This window comes from Spermophilus citellus (genome assembly GCF_964194105.1).
Source record: "Spermophilus citellus genome assembly, chromosome: 1".
Taxonomy (NCBI): Eukaryota; Metazoa; Chordata; class Mammalia; order Rodentia; family Sciuridae; genus Spermophilus; species Spermophilus citellus.
Genome location: NC_138182.1, coordinates 73,990,399 through 74,004,809, shown reverse-complemented (window position 1 = coordinate 74,004,809; position 14,411 = coordinate 73,990,399). Strand labels below are relative to the sequence as shown.

The 14,411-nt window shown below is 65.0% G+C and overlaps 1 protein-coding gene across 1 annotated transcript in view; it reads right to left on the bottom strand.

Moving 5' to 3' along the window:
• Positions 1–14,411, bottom strand: part of LOC308640849 (ATP-dependent 6-phosphofructokinase, liver type-like) — a gene marked incomplete at its 3' end in the record, with an annotated part of 36,339 nt that overhangs the window by 18,083 nt on the left and 3,845 nt on the right. The window contains exons 2-13 of the mRNA XM_081278793.1: positions 13,135–13,208; positions 10,158–10,235; positions 9,292–9,496; positions 8,637–8,802; positions 8,167–8,211; positions 7,895–8,003; positions 5,704–5,799; positions 4,789–4,881; positions 3,153–3,278; positions 2,397–2,461; positions 1,655–1,718; positions 315–461 (exon numbers count right to left, since the gene is read on the bottom strand). Coding sequence (XP_081134919.1) covers positions 315–461; positions 1,655–1,718; positions 2,397–2,461; positions 3,153–3,278; positions 4,789–4,881; positions 5,704–5,799; positions 7,895–8,003; positions 8,167–8,211; positions 8,637–8,802; positions 9,292–9,496; positions 10,158–10,235; positions 13,135–13,208 — 1,268 coding nt within the window. The remainder of the gene's footprint in view (positions 1–314; positions 462–1,654; positions 1,719–2,396; positions 2,462–3,152; positions 3,279–4,788; positions 4,882–5,703; positions 5,800–7,894; positions 8,004–8,166; positions 8,212–8,636; positions 8,803–9,291; positions 9,497–10,157; positions 10,236–13,134; positions 13,209–14,411) is intronic.

Genomic DNA, 14,411 nt, shown 5'->3' with positions numbered 1-14,411 from the left:
AGTGGAGTCTCCCAGCTCCTTCTCAGCAAGGCAGGCCTGTGCCCAGGAACAAAGGCCATGCCACGCTGACCACTACCACACAGCCAGGGTGGGATCTCCAGGCCTGGCTGGCAAGGCTAAGTGGATGCAGTCCCTCAGCTTCAACCTGACAGCTGGCCCCTGTACTGGGCCACTCTGAGGTTTGCATGTCAAGAGCCCCCCAAGTCCGTCTAAGTAATTGAGGGGTGGGCCACAAAGGACCAAAGGGCAAACAAGACCCAACTACAGCAGGTGCAGTGCTGGGCCCCAGCCCCCGCCCTCAGCAACACACCCACCTGGCCCTTGGCCAGGCCTTCAAAGCCGTCATGCACCACGTACACCGTGTGGCCATGGGAAATGCCAGTCCGCACCGCAGAGCGCACAGCTGCGTTCATGCCGGCTGCCGGGGCCCCCACATTCAGGATGGCCAGGGAGAAGTTGGTCTGCAGAGAGAGGGGACAGGACCGGAGCATGAGACACAAAGCTGGACAGGGAGTGAGCGAAGGCAAGCGCTGTCCACTCCGCCAGCTCCCCTGGAGCAGCACACATCTGCTGAGAAAGACCCCAGGAGACACGGTACAACCAGCACATACTGTAGTCCCCAGTAAGGGGAATGGCCGCTGGCACCCAGCAGGGCTCCTGGGGCAGCATGGCGGGGGGGGGGGGGGTAAGCAGAGGTAAGGTTGCAGGCAACGGCCCATTCTCAGGGCAGGGCCAAGGGGTGTGGGGAAGGGGGCTGCAGCCGTCCTGCCCCCCAGCAGCCACTCTTGAGTGAGTGACCAGCTCCACTGGCTGCTGCAGTCAACCCTGCACACCCGAAATGCAAGTAGGGGGTCAGTGTTACACACAGCACGCCTGCACCGCCCTCCCGCGCCACCTCTGCACCCAGCGTGCACCTAGCACCTCAGTATACCTGGCTCTGCAGCAGCCAACTCCTAAGGACAGCATGGCCAACTGTGGTTCCTGCCACCAAGCCAGCCTGCTGCCCCCAGAAGGGGTCACGCACCAGCCAGGTCCCGGGAGGGGCAGAGAGACCACATGGCTCCACCAGACATGCTGTGGGCACCAGGAGGCTGCAGGAGCACTGGAGGGATGGCTGAGGTGGGACAGTGGGCACCCTGGCCAGGCTGCACAGCCTCTGGAGCCCACCCAGCCTCTGGCACCAATGTGGCCACCTCCAAGAGGCCTATGAGCCAGAACCCACTGTGAAGTGTGTGGGTGGCCCCTCCTTGATCCTGGGACAAAGAAATTAGCCCTTTGTCACCCTGAGTCTGTAACACCCCTTAACCTGAGGCTCTCTGCCTGCTGGTGCTGTCCTCTCAGTGTTCCATCATGGGCTACTTCGTGCCCTGTGCCGAGTGACAAGAACCAGCCCACTCTGCAGTGGGGTCCCTGGACTCTGCACTGTGGCCCAGGCTTGGCTGTGGGACCTGCTGGTCCAACTGGCACTTGTGCCCACAAGCAGAGCCAAACCTAAGACCCCTTGCTGCTCAGACCCCAGGCAGCGGAGAAGGGCTCCACAGGTCAGCTTGGCCAGCCCCAGCTCGCGGACCCCAGGCTGCAGGGCGGGGAGGCACGCAGCAGGTGGGCTGAGGGCCTCTGAAGCAACATGGCCGGCTCTGCTCCCTCGCCTCACCTTCTCCTTGGAGAGCTTCTGGTGGGCGAGCAGTTTGTAAATGTTCCAATTGTTCTCGAAGCTCCTGGAAGGAAGCGGGTCATGCAGCTCAGCCCCAGCCACGCCACCACGCAGTGCAAGCCACGCTCCGCCCAGCAAAACTGGTCAGGCACACGCCCTGGGGCTCTGCGGGGACCCCGGCACAGCCACAAGGCAGCCAGACTGCGCACCGTGGCTTCCCAGGTGTCACACTCCGGCTGGTGCCTTCGACAGCAGGCTCAGTCCCCAGCACACACAGGGTTGTGACCAGCAAAGCATCCAGCCTGTGCAGCCCCGGCAGGAGCAGGAGCGCAGCAAGAGGCCGTCAGAGCTGCCCAGGCAGAGTGGCCGGGATGCCTGCAGGAGGGGGGCATTCACACCGCCAAGGACCGGAGTCCACACAGCTGCTGGCCTTCGCTGTCCCATCAGCCCACCCGCCACGATGTACTAAACCAGCTGGAACCTCTCTGCATTGGGTGCTACCCACCCCAGTTCTGCCCTTCAGCAAGGCTACGCATGTCCAACAGGTTCTGTCCTGGCCGCTGAGGCCCACGTCCACCCCAGCCAGCTCCTTCACTGCAGACCCAGTGCCCCCGAGCTCCCCCAGCTAGGCTCCCTGAAGAATGCTGAGGGGACCCCAGGTGAGCACCCGCAGAGCCCACCTCTGCAGCTGAGCACAGCCCACGCCGGCCCCAACCGTGGGCCGAGCGGGCAGCACCCTCACCTGCCACGGAGCTGGATGGCCTCGTCAAACCTCCGGTCATCCATGGCTTTCTGCACTTCCTTTGTCTTAAAGAAGCAAAAGCACAGGCTGTCGGAGGCCCTGTGCGCCCTCACGGCCACAGCCCACCCCGTGGTCTCAATCCTGACCTCACAGCCCCTCAGCCCTCACCTCCCACCCCCTCCTGGATCCCTGCTCCAGCCACAGCAGTGTCCCCCGTTGGACCTGTACCCACCATTCCACTGCTTCCCTGCTCCTCCTCGTCCCTCCCTGCTCCTCCTCAGTCCCTGTCCCTCCCAGCTCCTCCTCAGTCCCTGTCCCTCCCTGCTCCTCCTCGTCCCTCCCTGCTCCTCCTCAGTCCCTGTCCCTCCCAGCTCCTCCTCAGTCCCTGTCCCTCCCTGCTCCTCCTCGTCCCTCCCAGCTCCTCCTCAGTCCCTGTCCCTCCCATTCTAAACCAAACACATGCCCCACTGGGCTTCTAAGGTCAGCCCAAGGCCACTGAGAGACTTTGGCTCCTCACAACCCCCAGGTCCCCTGCAGCTGACGCCCCTCTTGGGCTGTCTCACCTGGGCTGTGCCCACACCCCTCCCCCACCACTGTGGCCCTCCCTCATGAGGCCCGGGCTGCGCTGGGGGGACAGCATGGCAGAGCCACCCCACCCGACACACCAGCCATGTCGGAGGAGGGCAGGGCAGTGCAGGGCAGGGCAGGTGGCACCAGCCTGAGGGTGGCGTTATGCAGGGAGGGGCTGGTACTCACCACCTGCACACACTCCATGAGGGGCAGCCGCACGGGCTGGTTCCCCGAGAGGCTGACCACGCAGGCTGGCGTGTCGGGCGTGGCCTCCAGCAGCGCCATCACGGCCTCCACACCCATCTTGCTGCTCTGTGCAGAGAGGGGCGCTCAGGCTGGCGCAGCCCACCTTCACGGCAGCTCCCCTGCCCTCTGCCCTCTGCAGACGCACACACCGCAGCTTCAGCCCCACTCGGCCCGCATCCACAACAGCTGTCGGCCACCACTTCACAGGCCTCCCACAGTCCTGCCAGGAGGGCCTGGCCTCGCCCCGAGGGCAGCAGGGGAGGGCTGAAGGCATCTCCAGGTGCCTCCCCCACAGAACTCCTTGAGCCCACCGTCCTGCTGCGGGTGCAGGTGGTGAGCACGGGGATACCATGTCCAGAACTGCCCGCTGGGGCCAGCCCCAAGTGCAGGTCCTGGCACAGCCAAGGAGCGCCAGCCAGGCGATGCAGGGCCCAAGCAGGCACCACCTGCTCCATGACCCCCTGGGCAGTTACAGGCACAGGGAGGCGGCCAGTTAGCCTCCTGGGTTCCTGTGCTTGTTGCCAGCAAGGTCCACCTGCCATTACTCTGGACTGTCTTTTCCAGGACATTAGGGGACAGTCCCAGAAAAGCAATGGTGGCTGCCTCAGGAGCAGCTGGCAGGCCACGGCTGAGATTCAGGTTCCCACTACATGGAGGTGTCACCTAGTGCTCCTCATGTCACCCGGTGGGGACACAGGCTCAGGACCAGCCCAGAAGCATGGAGACTCTGGGGGCGGCCACAGATGTGAGTGATGCACTGTCCTTTGTCTGACCCAGTGTCTTCTACCAGTGTCCACACACAGGCCAGCTAGTCTGTGACTTCCAGATAGGGAGGGACCCCTGCATCTCCCTATTCTTGGTGCTGCACCCCCCACCAAGCTGGGTGGTGGCTGGCTTGGCCCCAGTCCCAGGCCCCTCGTGGGGTCTTGGATGTGCACCTGATGTATTGTGTAGGGGGCAGCGGAGGCCTGGCCAGGTCAGCAAGACCCCTCCAAGGGTCAGTGAGTGCCATCCAGGTCTTTGGCAGGCCCAGGCGGAGCCCACACACGGACATTCTTCTGGGAAGGCTCAGAGCAGCACTGGGCCAGGCCACAGCACCATGCCGTCTCGAACCAGCCTAGGTCTTGTCTGCCTGGTCCCCTGCCAGGGTGACCAGCCCTCACGTGCAGGCTCTTTGCTACCCATGGGCCTTCCTGGCCCCAGGACTGGCTCCACTCGACTCCAGCATGACTCCTCAGAGGAGGAGCTGAGACTCGGCTGTAATCAGCACCACTGACAGCAAACCCAGAGAGCCCAGAACTGCCAGGAGGCCACCAGTCAGGCCCCTCTCTGCTCACTCCCCGCTCCCCCCGCCCCCAGGAACCTGCCCACAGCCACCAAGGGGGTCTGCAGCCCCGACTACCAATGTGTGCAGTGCAGAGGGCACTGGCAAGGAGACACAGGCAGGGTGGGATCTCGTGGACCCCAGGCCCAGCAGAGAGACGCTGACTGCATGCCCAACACGTCACCGTCACGTGCACACCACTCACCCCACACCTGGGCAACTGCTCACCCAGCCAGGGCGACGCCCACCTACCAGGACACGGTCGAAGGCTGAGGGCGTCCCTCCTCGCTGCACATGGCCCAGCACGGTCACTCGTGTGTCAAAGCCCAGCCTCTGGACCACCAGCTGGTTGTGGGGAAGAGATGGGGGGCCATGGGCTCCTGTGCCACCCGCTGCCCTCCGCTCCACCGGCCTGGCCCGGAGCTCACCCCTGCCCAGCCTCAGAGCCTGCAGGGCAGCCAGGAGGCTCGCCTCTGAGCTGGGGGTCATGTGAGTGTGCACAGGTGAGATTTCCCAGGTGTGCGTGTGGGTGTGTACAGAAGTTCGAGTGCACTTTCATGGGACGTGCTTGCACACCGCAGCCCTGGACTTGTGGCCCTGGGCATGGGGACAGAGGAATCCACAGCAGGTGGGCCCCTGGTACAGTGCAAGGGGACACGGTCACCCAGTAGGAGCCCAAGGAGGGGGCACAAGGGCCAGGACCATGCTCCAACAAGGGGAGCCCAGGGCAGGGGTCATAGGAAGGCTCCTCCTCACGGGGCAGGGGTGTCCAGCTGCGGATCCAGCGTGGGGCAAGGGGCACCCTGTCCCTGAGGTGGAGCTGGGCTGTCCCTGGGGTGCTGGGGGCCCAGCCCTGAAGAGAGCTCGTCCTGGATTACGACTGGAACCCAGAGAACGGGGGCTTCCAACACAGAGAGGGACAGTGCCCAGGGTCAGGCCAGGGCTTCTCGGGGAGAGCCCCAGCTGCCATCCTGACCTGGCATCACCAGGGACGAGGATGCCTAGGAGGAAGCCAGTCCAGGCCCAGACAGCTGTCCCCACAGAGCGAGGGCGGGGACCCAATGAGAGCCCTGGAGGAGTGCAGACGCAGGAGCACTCTGCCCCGTGACCCGTCCCCACCCTCCACTCCCCATGGCCGGGCCCACTCCAGGGCGTCCACACACTCACGTCCTTCACATAGCTGGACGAGATGGGCTTCCCGTTGCGGTCGATGGCGCCCTCCGCAATGATGATGATGTTCAGCCAGGACCCCCGGCTCCGAGTCTGAGTCAGAGACACCCCAGGCTTCACCCACTGGCAAAGCCACCGAACATGGCCCTGGCCCCTGGAGCCGCCCTGGGGTCTAGGTCCTGGACCAGGACACGGTACCCTCAACCCCTGTGAGCCAGGGCAGACCTCCCCCAGCTCTGCAGGACCTGAAAGGAGGCCTAGGGTGCAGAGGGAAAGCTGAGTCAGGGCCCATGGACCCCAGCACCCTCCTGGGGGGAGGGACATGGGGCGGAGGCGGGGCGGGGGGGGGACCCCAGCACCCTCCTGGGGGGAGGGACGTGGGGCGGAGGTGGGGTGGGGAAGGACCTGGGGCCAGGGCCACAGCACATGCTACAGGTGAGGCCTTCGAGTCCCAGGGCCTGGGCAGGGCCATCTGCAAGGAGGGCAGAGGAACCCATAGGGACAGTGCCCTCCCCAGTCCCTGAGCCAGGTCCCCGGTAGCTGGCCTGGGACACTCAGGTCCCTCTAAGCCTGTGTTCTCATCCTTAGATGGGTGACCTCACAGAGCTGACCACCAGACAGGGCTCCCTGGACACTGCACCCTGAAGCCACTGGGCAGGCCAAAGATGGCACATGGGGCCCGCGATGCCCCTAACACCCCACACCGAGCCTTGCTCCATGGGACAGTGGCCGTGCTTATGGTCACACAGCTCCCTGACAAGTTCAAAGTGCTCTGTGCTCCTTCTCCTCAGTGATGTCCTGTGATTCGCTCTGACCTGGGAACCCCCAGGTCCACAGGGGCCCCCAGAGCCTCAGACATGGAGACAGGTCGGAGCAGCTCATGTGCGGCCTGGGTGCAGTCAGCTGGGGTCGCAGGTGGGAGGGCTGCCCGGAGGAGGCAGTGCTGGTACCGGGGGCTCAGAGGGGACAGGGATGCGAGCAGATCCAAGAGCCGGGGCCTCCCTCTCTCTCCCTTAAGGCTCGGGAGGTGGGCAAGGCGAGAAACACCTGCACTCAGGGGAGCAGGTGCCCACGAGAGGCCCAGGTGCCTCCTACCAGGCAGGAGGCTGCAGAGCCCAGATCCAGGCCACTGAGCCAAGTGAGCAGAGGAGCTGTGGTCACAAGGGCCAGCTCTGTCCTCACTGCAGCCAGCCTGGAAGGGCTCCACCCAGGGGGTCACGGCCTCATCCACGGGCTCTGCCTCCACTGGGGAAGGTTCGAGAAGCCAGACCATGACCTTCAGCGGCTGCACAGTCGGAGGGAGGAGGAGCCACAGTGAATGGGGGTGAAGCCGCCACACTCACGTGGGGACTGGACCTGTGCCAGCCCCGGGCCAGCCAGCTGCTCCTGAGCTGTGAGCCTGCCCCCGGCCCCCCGCAAAACACAGACCCTCTGGACCCCGGAAACCAGAGCCAAAGCCAGAACCTCCATGCCCCTGGGCCCACCCTGCTCCACCAGGCCTGGGCAGAAGCTGCAGGAGGGGCTCCGTGGCCTTCCACCCACCATGCGCCCCAGCCTGACTAGAGTCAGCCATCCCAGTGGGGGGCCCTGAGGGTCTGCAGGACAGAGTCGCCCATTCTACCCAGAACCCCCTCCAGCAGGAGCTCAGGGCTGCATGCCTGGCACCCTGCTCCAGCCCTCCCAGGAGGCCTCGCCTCCCTGCCCCCTCCTGCTCCCACTCTGGCCCTGGGCACTCCTGGCCATTCATCCCCCTGGCTCAGAACCCACCGACAGGTGCCCGGCTGCCCTCAGCAGGGAGAACAGGCCTGGGATGAGGGGCCAGCCCCAGCCCCTCGCCACCCTGAGCCTGCCACCTGGGTGACTGCGCTGCACCCTGCACCCGCATCCTCAGCTTCAGTGGCTCAGACCCATGATCACTGTCCCAGGAAGCCAGGTCACCACGTTCCCTGCTGACCACACAGAGCCGAGCCCAGGACAGCGACCAGGGTGCCCCTCTCTGCAGCCCTTGCCCACCAGGGGCAGGACCCCAGGTGCACGCAGGTGACCACATGCCAGAGGGGCCGACAGCTGCTGTTGAACCAGTAGGACATGATGGACAGCCACAGAATCAGAGGACACTCCCCAGGGTCCCCTGAGGACATGCTACTCAGAGCCATCGAGGGCTGCAGCGAGGCCCTCAGCCGCTCACCTCACCCAGCCTCTCGCACATGAAGTTCTCCCAGCCATCCTCAGGGGGCGACTCGGGGATGAACAGCCAGTCGGCCCCTGAGGCCAGCGCCGACACGAGAGCCAGGTACCTGCGGGAGTAGGTCCAGCCGTCTTCTCCTGTCCCCCCTGCCCCAGCACTCGTAGCTCACAGCCTTCCATGAGCACTATGGCATGCCAGACGCCACAGAAGGTGCCACGCCCACCCCCCCGCTGTCCCCGCCCCACCCAGCTGGCCAGGACAGCCCTCCTCACCCGCAGTGCCGCCCCATCACCTCCAGCACGAAGGTCCTCTGGTGGCTGTGGAGACGGAAGGGGCAGTGTGTCAGGGCCGCAGAGCTGTGCCAGGCTGACTGGCCCACGGACAGGGGCACAGGCAAAGGAGACTGCCCTGCCCCCATCCCCAGGGCTAGAGACACCCCGGGCTCCCCAACAGCCTCCGTCCAGTTGTCTGATGTACACTAAGGTCAAAGGCCACTTGCCAAGCCAGGGTCTGGCTGTCCCCAACATGACCCCAAGGAGCCCCTGCAGGTGCCACGACCCCCAAGGGCAGCAGCCACCGGGGCTGGGCCACATGGCTGAGGCCCCAGATCCACCTGGCAGGGTAGGAACCCAACCCCCAGCTCCTCGGCTGACCCCTGCCGACTCCTGCTGTCTCCAGGAGGCCAGCCTTTCCAGGAGGGGCAGGGAGGCCGGGAGCTGACTAGCTGGTGGGGCTCGCTCACCTCTGAGCGGTGGTGGTGATGGCGTCGATGACCTCCATGATGCGGTGCAGGGCTGAGTCGGTGCCGATGGTCATGTCCGTGCCGCAGAAGTCGTTGTCGATGGAGCCGACCAGCCCAGCGATGTTCAGGTGCGAGTAGGTCTGGGCCGTGGTCTCCGAGATCTTACCTGGGCCAGGAGTAGCGGGAAGACCTGGCTGAGTCTGTACTGAGTCTGTACGGTTCACTTGGCCACCATGAGGGGTGACGGGGCTGTCTGCACCGGGTGGTGCCCACCACAATCCACCCAACACCCTGTGGTAAGGAGCGGCCATGCCCACGCTCCAGGGCCCCCAAGTGGCACAGGCGAGGCTCCAAGAGGCTACTTTCTAGGCAGCAACCTGGGACACTGCGTCTAATGTCACCCTAATCCTAACCGCATTTCTGCCAACTGTGGCAGCCTGTCACCATGGCCAGAACCTCTCGGGAGCCGATCACACACTGCCATGAAGCCCAGGCCGTGCTGGAGTGCCAGCCAGCACTGCCCGGCTCCTGGATGCCAGGTCACCTCAGGTCACTCTGACCCCTCACCACCAGCCGCCGCAGCCCTACATCTGAAACCACCTAGGGTCGTCCTGCCTTGGTGGCAGCCAGGCCACCGGCTCTTGCACAGACCCACCTTCCCCCACCAGCTCCTTCAGCAGGCTGCCCCACTCGCTGCGGAAGATGTTGGCGCCCGTGAGGCTGCCGTCCCCCTCCCCCCCCCCCCCCCCGATGACGCACAGGTTGGTGATGCCCCGCTGGACCAGGTTGTAGGCTGCTGCCAGGCGTCCCTCCCTCGTGGTGAAGGCCTTGCAGCGGGCGCTGCCGATGACCGTGCCGCCCTGCAGAGGAGAGCAGCGCCTCAGGTGGGCTGGCAGGTGGTGGAGGTCCCTGGGGGCACCAGAGAGACCAGAGTACTGGGCAGCAAGTCCAGGGACATCTCCAAGCCTGGACAGGGTCCCCACATCCCAGGCCTTTCTCAAGCAGGAGGGGACAGAGCATGATGGGTCTGGAAACTGGAAGCACCGCACATGCTAGTACACACTTGCACACGCTCGCACACACTCGCACACACACACAGTGCATTGCTGCAGGGAGCCGGCCGGGCCCACGAGGAACAGACCTCGGCAGCCCCCCGCTGGCAGCTTCGGCCTGCCCCCCACCTCAGGGCCCCAGCCCTGGCACACAGCTGCGGTGCACGGCACTCCGGGGCCAGGGTGCCCCTGCCCACGTGGCCGTGGGGACCTCACACCCATTCCCCTCTGTGTTACTCCTGAGGCCTTCCGGGCTGCGTCCACGCCCTGCAGCAGCACCCACCAGTCTGCACCAGAGCCTCCTGTCCAGACCCCTGTCGTGGGCCTGGACTCCAGCCAGACTCCTGGCAGCACCACACAACCAGGAGGCCTGGGCAGCCTGCAGTGGGCACCTGCAGGATGGGGTGAGTGCACCCACGTGCTCAACGTGCTCACGGGGCAGGAAAGGCCGCCTGACCACAAGCCTCACCAGCTGGATGATGTTGGAGATGCTGAGCCAGTTGGCGGGCTTGATGTTCTCACCTCCTTCCACGAGGCCCTCGTAGCCCTAAAACCAGAGTGGGACGGGCATGAGACCAGGGTGGCACAGCAGCCAACAGCACCCTCATCTGGGAGACGGGAGCTGGTCATGGCCAAAACCTCACCAGCAGGAAGCCAGCCTAAGGGTCCCCACCTCAAGGCCCAGCCACCCCAAGGGCCTCAGGTAATGAAGGTGGGACTGTGCATGTGGCTCCGAACCCCGTCTACACAGCCAGGGAGTCGGTTCAGTGCAGAGAACATTCACTTGGCAAAGGCTCATGGAGCAGGAGCCCACCTGGTGCGCATTCCCAACGCCAAGCACTCCTCACTGCACCCAGAGGACCCCGGGGAACCCACCGCCCCACCTCCTGGGGGCACAGATTAGATCTGCCAGGAGTGGACGTGGCAGGAAGGCCCTGCAGAGGGCCTCTGCCTGCTGCCCTGCCCCGTCCTCCCCTCCTAGTGGGCCAGCCCCTGTGTGAAGACCCCCCCCCAGGAACACGAAGTCTGCAGTAGGGGCGGTGGAGACCAGGCTGCTGAGGGGTCCCAGAGATGTGCTCCAGGTGTCTGAGAAGGTCCTCGTGAGTCTGACGCAGGGTGACGCAGCCCACCGCAGCCCCGCCTCGGGTGCCCAGCTCAGCCGTGGCTCCTGCTCCTCCTGGCTTTTCCAGACGGGTGACGAGGCCAAGGGGTGGGAGGTAATGCTCCCTGGGGAGCAGTTCACACGCAGGGCACAGAGATGGTTCAGCTCAGGACACAGAGGTCACCACGGCAAGAGCAGAGAGCTGGCGCCAGCCCTGAAGTCCACGTGGGCCAGGCCAGCCAGCGGGCACTTGCCCACCCTGCCATGGCCTGACACACGTGGTTCTCGGGGGCACCCCATGCTCCGCGGGCCCACAGCAACCTTCCTGGCTCAGGCCAGGCGGCCCAGCCATGTGTGTGAAAAGCAAGGCCAGGCCCTGCCCAGGACGCTGCTGCAGGCACAGACCTGCTGGGCCGGGTCAGGCAGAGCCAGTGCAGGGCCACAGCCTGGCCCCCGCCCCGTGGGGAGGAACACGCAGGCAGGCCCTGCAGACCCCAAGGCAGCCAGTAGGGCCTCCTACCCCTGCCCCCCAGATGTCTCTGCCCAGAGAGGGCGCCCCTTCTCAGGCCCCACTCACTCCCCACTCCCCAGCCCTCCCCTACCCTGCAGGTCCGGCCCCAGGCAGCCTCTGAATTAGCTCCTGTCCCTAAACCCCGGAGAGGAAGGAGTCAGACCTCTCACTTAATAGAAGAAACGGAGGGTCCAGGAGGTGAAGGGACTTGCACACAGACTTGAACCCAGCCTCCCTGCCTGGAGCCCTGTGTCCTCAGGGTATGGGCCACAGCGCCCAGCTTCTTGGATTCCTAGGACTCAGATCTGCTTCTGAAGCCACTGCAGGACATGCAGGCTCCAGGCCCCATGTTGGCCTGCCCCTCACTGTTCCTCCTCCCACTCACTGTGTGTTCATTCATCAGACACCCTGTGGAGCAGAGGGGTGGGCCTGCCACAGCTGGGGCCAGGAGCAAGGGCACAGTGGCACACGCCTCTGATCCCAGTGGCTTGGGAGGCTGAGACAGGAGGATCAGGAGTTCAAAGCCAGCCTCAGCAACTCAATGAGACCCTGTCTCTACATAAAATACAAAAAAGGGATGAGGATGTGGCTCCAAGGTGAAGCACCCCTGGGTTCAATTCCCAGTACAAAAAAAAAAAAAAATAGAGGGCAGAGAGAGGGGCGGGGTGGAGGCCCTGGGAGAGGGCAGGCTGGACTTGGCTACACAGCGAGGGAATTCCAGAGATCTGTGAGCAGGGAGGGAGGGAGGGAGGGACAGGGCATGTGTGTATGCAAGGGCCGTGTGTGTGTGTGTGTGTGTGTGTGTGTGTGTGTGTGTTCCCATCCCTGCACCAGAGCACCCGCTGCAGGATCAGCCCCAAGCCCAGGACAGGGCTGGGAGGTGAGACACAGGAACATCCCACAGTTAGTGACAGAACAAACAAGGACGTTGCTTGGTTTCACCCTCCAGGGCCTGTCTGTGCTGGTCACTGGGCAGGGTCACAGGACCTCAGAAGGGGACTGAGGCAGCCTCACAGCAGGAAAGCACTCCCCTGGGCAGGGCCAGGCCTCCAGGCTGAACAAAGACCAACAATGCCAGCTCCCCTGCCCCTCCAACTCCCCGGGAGGACCCCTGGCAGCCCCCTGGCAGCCGCTGAGCCTGGAGTGGGCTGGTTCCTGGGTACCAGGAGGCCACCAACCTCGGGCAGGTCTCCTTCCTGCAGATGCCTTGACCAGGCCCCTACTTCCTGCCTCACACTGCCCTCACCCTGTATCAGGGGCAGCCCCCACCACCACAGCCCAGGCCACCTGAGGGCTTCCAAGGTGACCACATACAGCAGGCCACAGTCCACACCTGGCCACCCTGCTTCCCCAGGGACACCTGGCCACCCTGCTTCCCCAGGCCACACCTGGCCACCCTGCTTCCCCAGGGACACCTGGCCACCCTGCTTCCCCGGGGACACCTGGCCACCCTGCTTCCCCGGGGACACCTGGCCACCCTGCTTCCCCGGGCACACTTGGCCACCCTGCTTCCCCAGGGACACCTGGCCACCCTGCTTCCCGGGCATACTTGGCCACCCTGCTTCCCCAGGGACACTTGGCCACCCTGCTTCCCCGGGCACACCTGGCCACCCTGCTTCCCCAGGGACACCTGGCCACCCTGCTTCCCCAGGCCACACCTGGCCACCCTGCTTCCCCGGGCACACCTGGCCACCCTGCTTCCCCGGGGACACCTGGCCACCCTGCTTCCCCGGGGACACCTGGCCACCCTGCTTCCCCGGGCACACCTGGGCCACCCTACTTCCCCGGGCACACCTGGCCACCCTGCACCCATGCACCCTGCACACGCCCTACCTCGTAGATGAGGAAGATTTTGGCGCCCACGTAGATGCCCATGCGTGTCACAGCCCTGACGGCAGCATTCATACCTGTAAGGGAGTCGGGGCGAAGCGCATCAGTCCAGCCTCCAGGACACTGGAGACCCTGGCCCACAAAATGAGACCAGCCTGGGGCCGGCTTCAGAGCCCTGGAGTGACACAAGGGAAACCCCCACGGAGCAGCAGGCCGGGGACAGCTGCTCAAGGGTCGCTGGCCTCCGTCCACCTGCTGTGTCCCCAACCTCTGCAGTCCTAACCTTGGCGACAAGATTGGCCCACAGATCCAGGCGCTGACCACGAGGACCCAAGGATGAAAGGGCAGGGTCCCCTGCTGTACAGTCTCAGGCCAGGACATGGGCAGAATGCCCTCAGAAGCACCCATGGATGCACCCCTCCTTCCTGTCCCCTAGCAGGCTCCCAGGACTGCCTCCACGTTCCCTCTGCTCTGCAGGAGTCCCTCTGGGGAGGAGGCCTGGGCCAGGTGGAGCACGCAGCACACAGGAGGCCTCTGCGGTTCGCCTCAAGGCGGCCCGGACCCACAGCACAGCGGGGCAGGCGAGACCATCCGGCCCCAGAGGGCGGCGAGCTGCAGTCGCACAGCTGGATGGCGCTGCTCTCCCCCAAGGAGCCTCTGCCCCTCTCCTTACCAGCCGGGCACACATGCACACCCAGACGCCCGTCCCAGGCCTCAGGAAAGCTGTGCCCGGGGGAGCCATGCCCCCAGCCTCTAGAGGCCTGAGGTTCTTCTCTGCTGGGTGCCCTTCTAAAGCTCCAGGAGGTCCCTCGAATGGAGTGGGTCTGCACTGTGACCCCAGGAGGATCCATGGCCCTACCCCGGGGCCCCAGAGGTCCCAGCTTGGCTTGAGGGCTTGGAGGACTGAGTAGTTCTGAGACAATGCCCCCCAGGCCTCGAGGAAGCCCCCTGGGCAGAGCCTCACACCACCTGCTCCCTGTCCATGGCCCCCCGCGGCACACTGGCCACCATCCTGGGTGAGATGAGAAACCCATTCCTGGGGGAGAGCAAGCCCCTGGCCAGCAGACTCACCTGGACACCCCACTCACATACCCAGGGCACAGCAAGCAGCCCTCTCCAGACCCAGCAGACACCGGTGCCAGGGCTGCTGCTGGAGGGGCACCCAGACATCAGGGTGGGCAGAGCCCAGGGGCCAGCGGGCACTCCCAGCTTACACACTTGCCAGACACATCAACTGTCTCACAGCCCATGATGACAGAAGTGGGGTCGCCAAGGTTAAA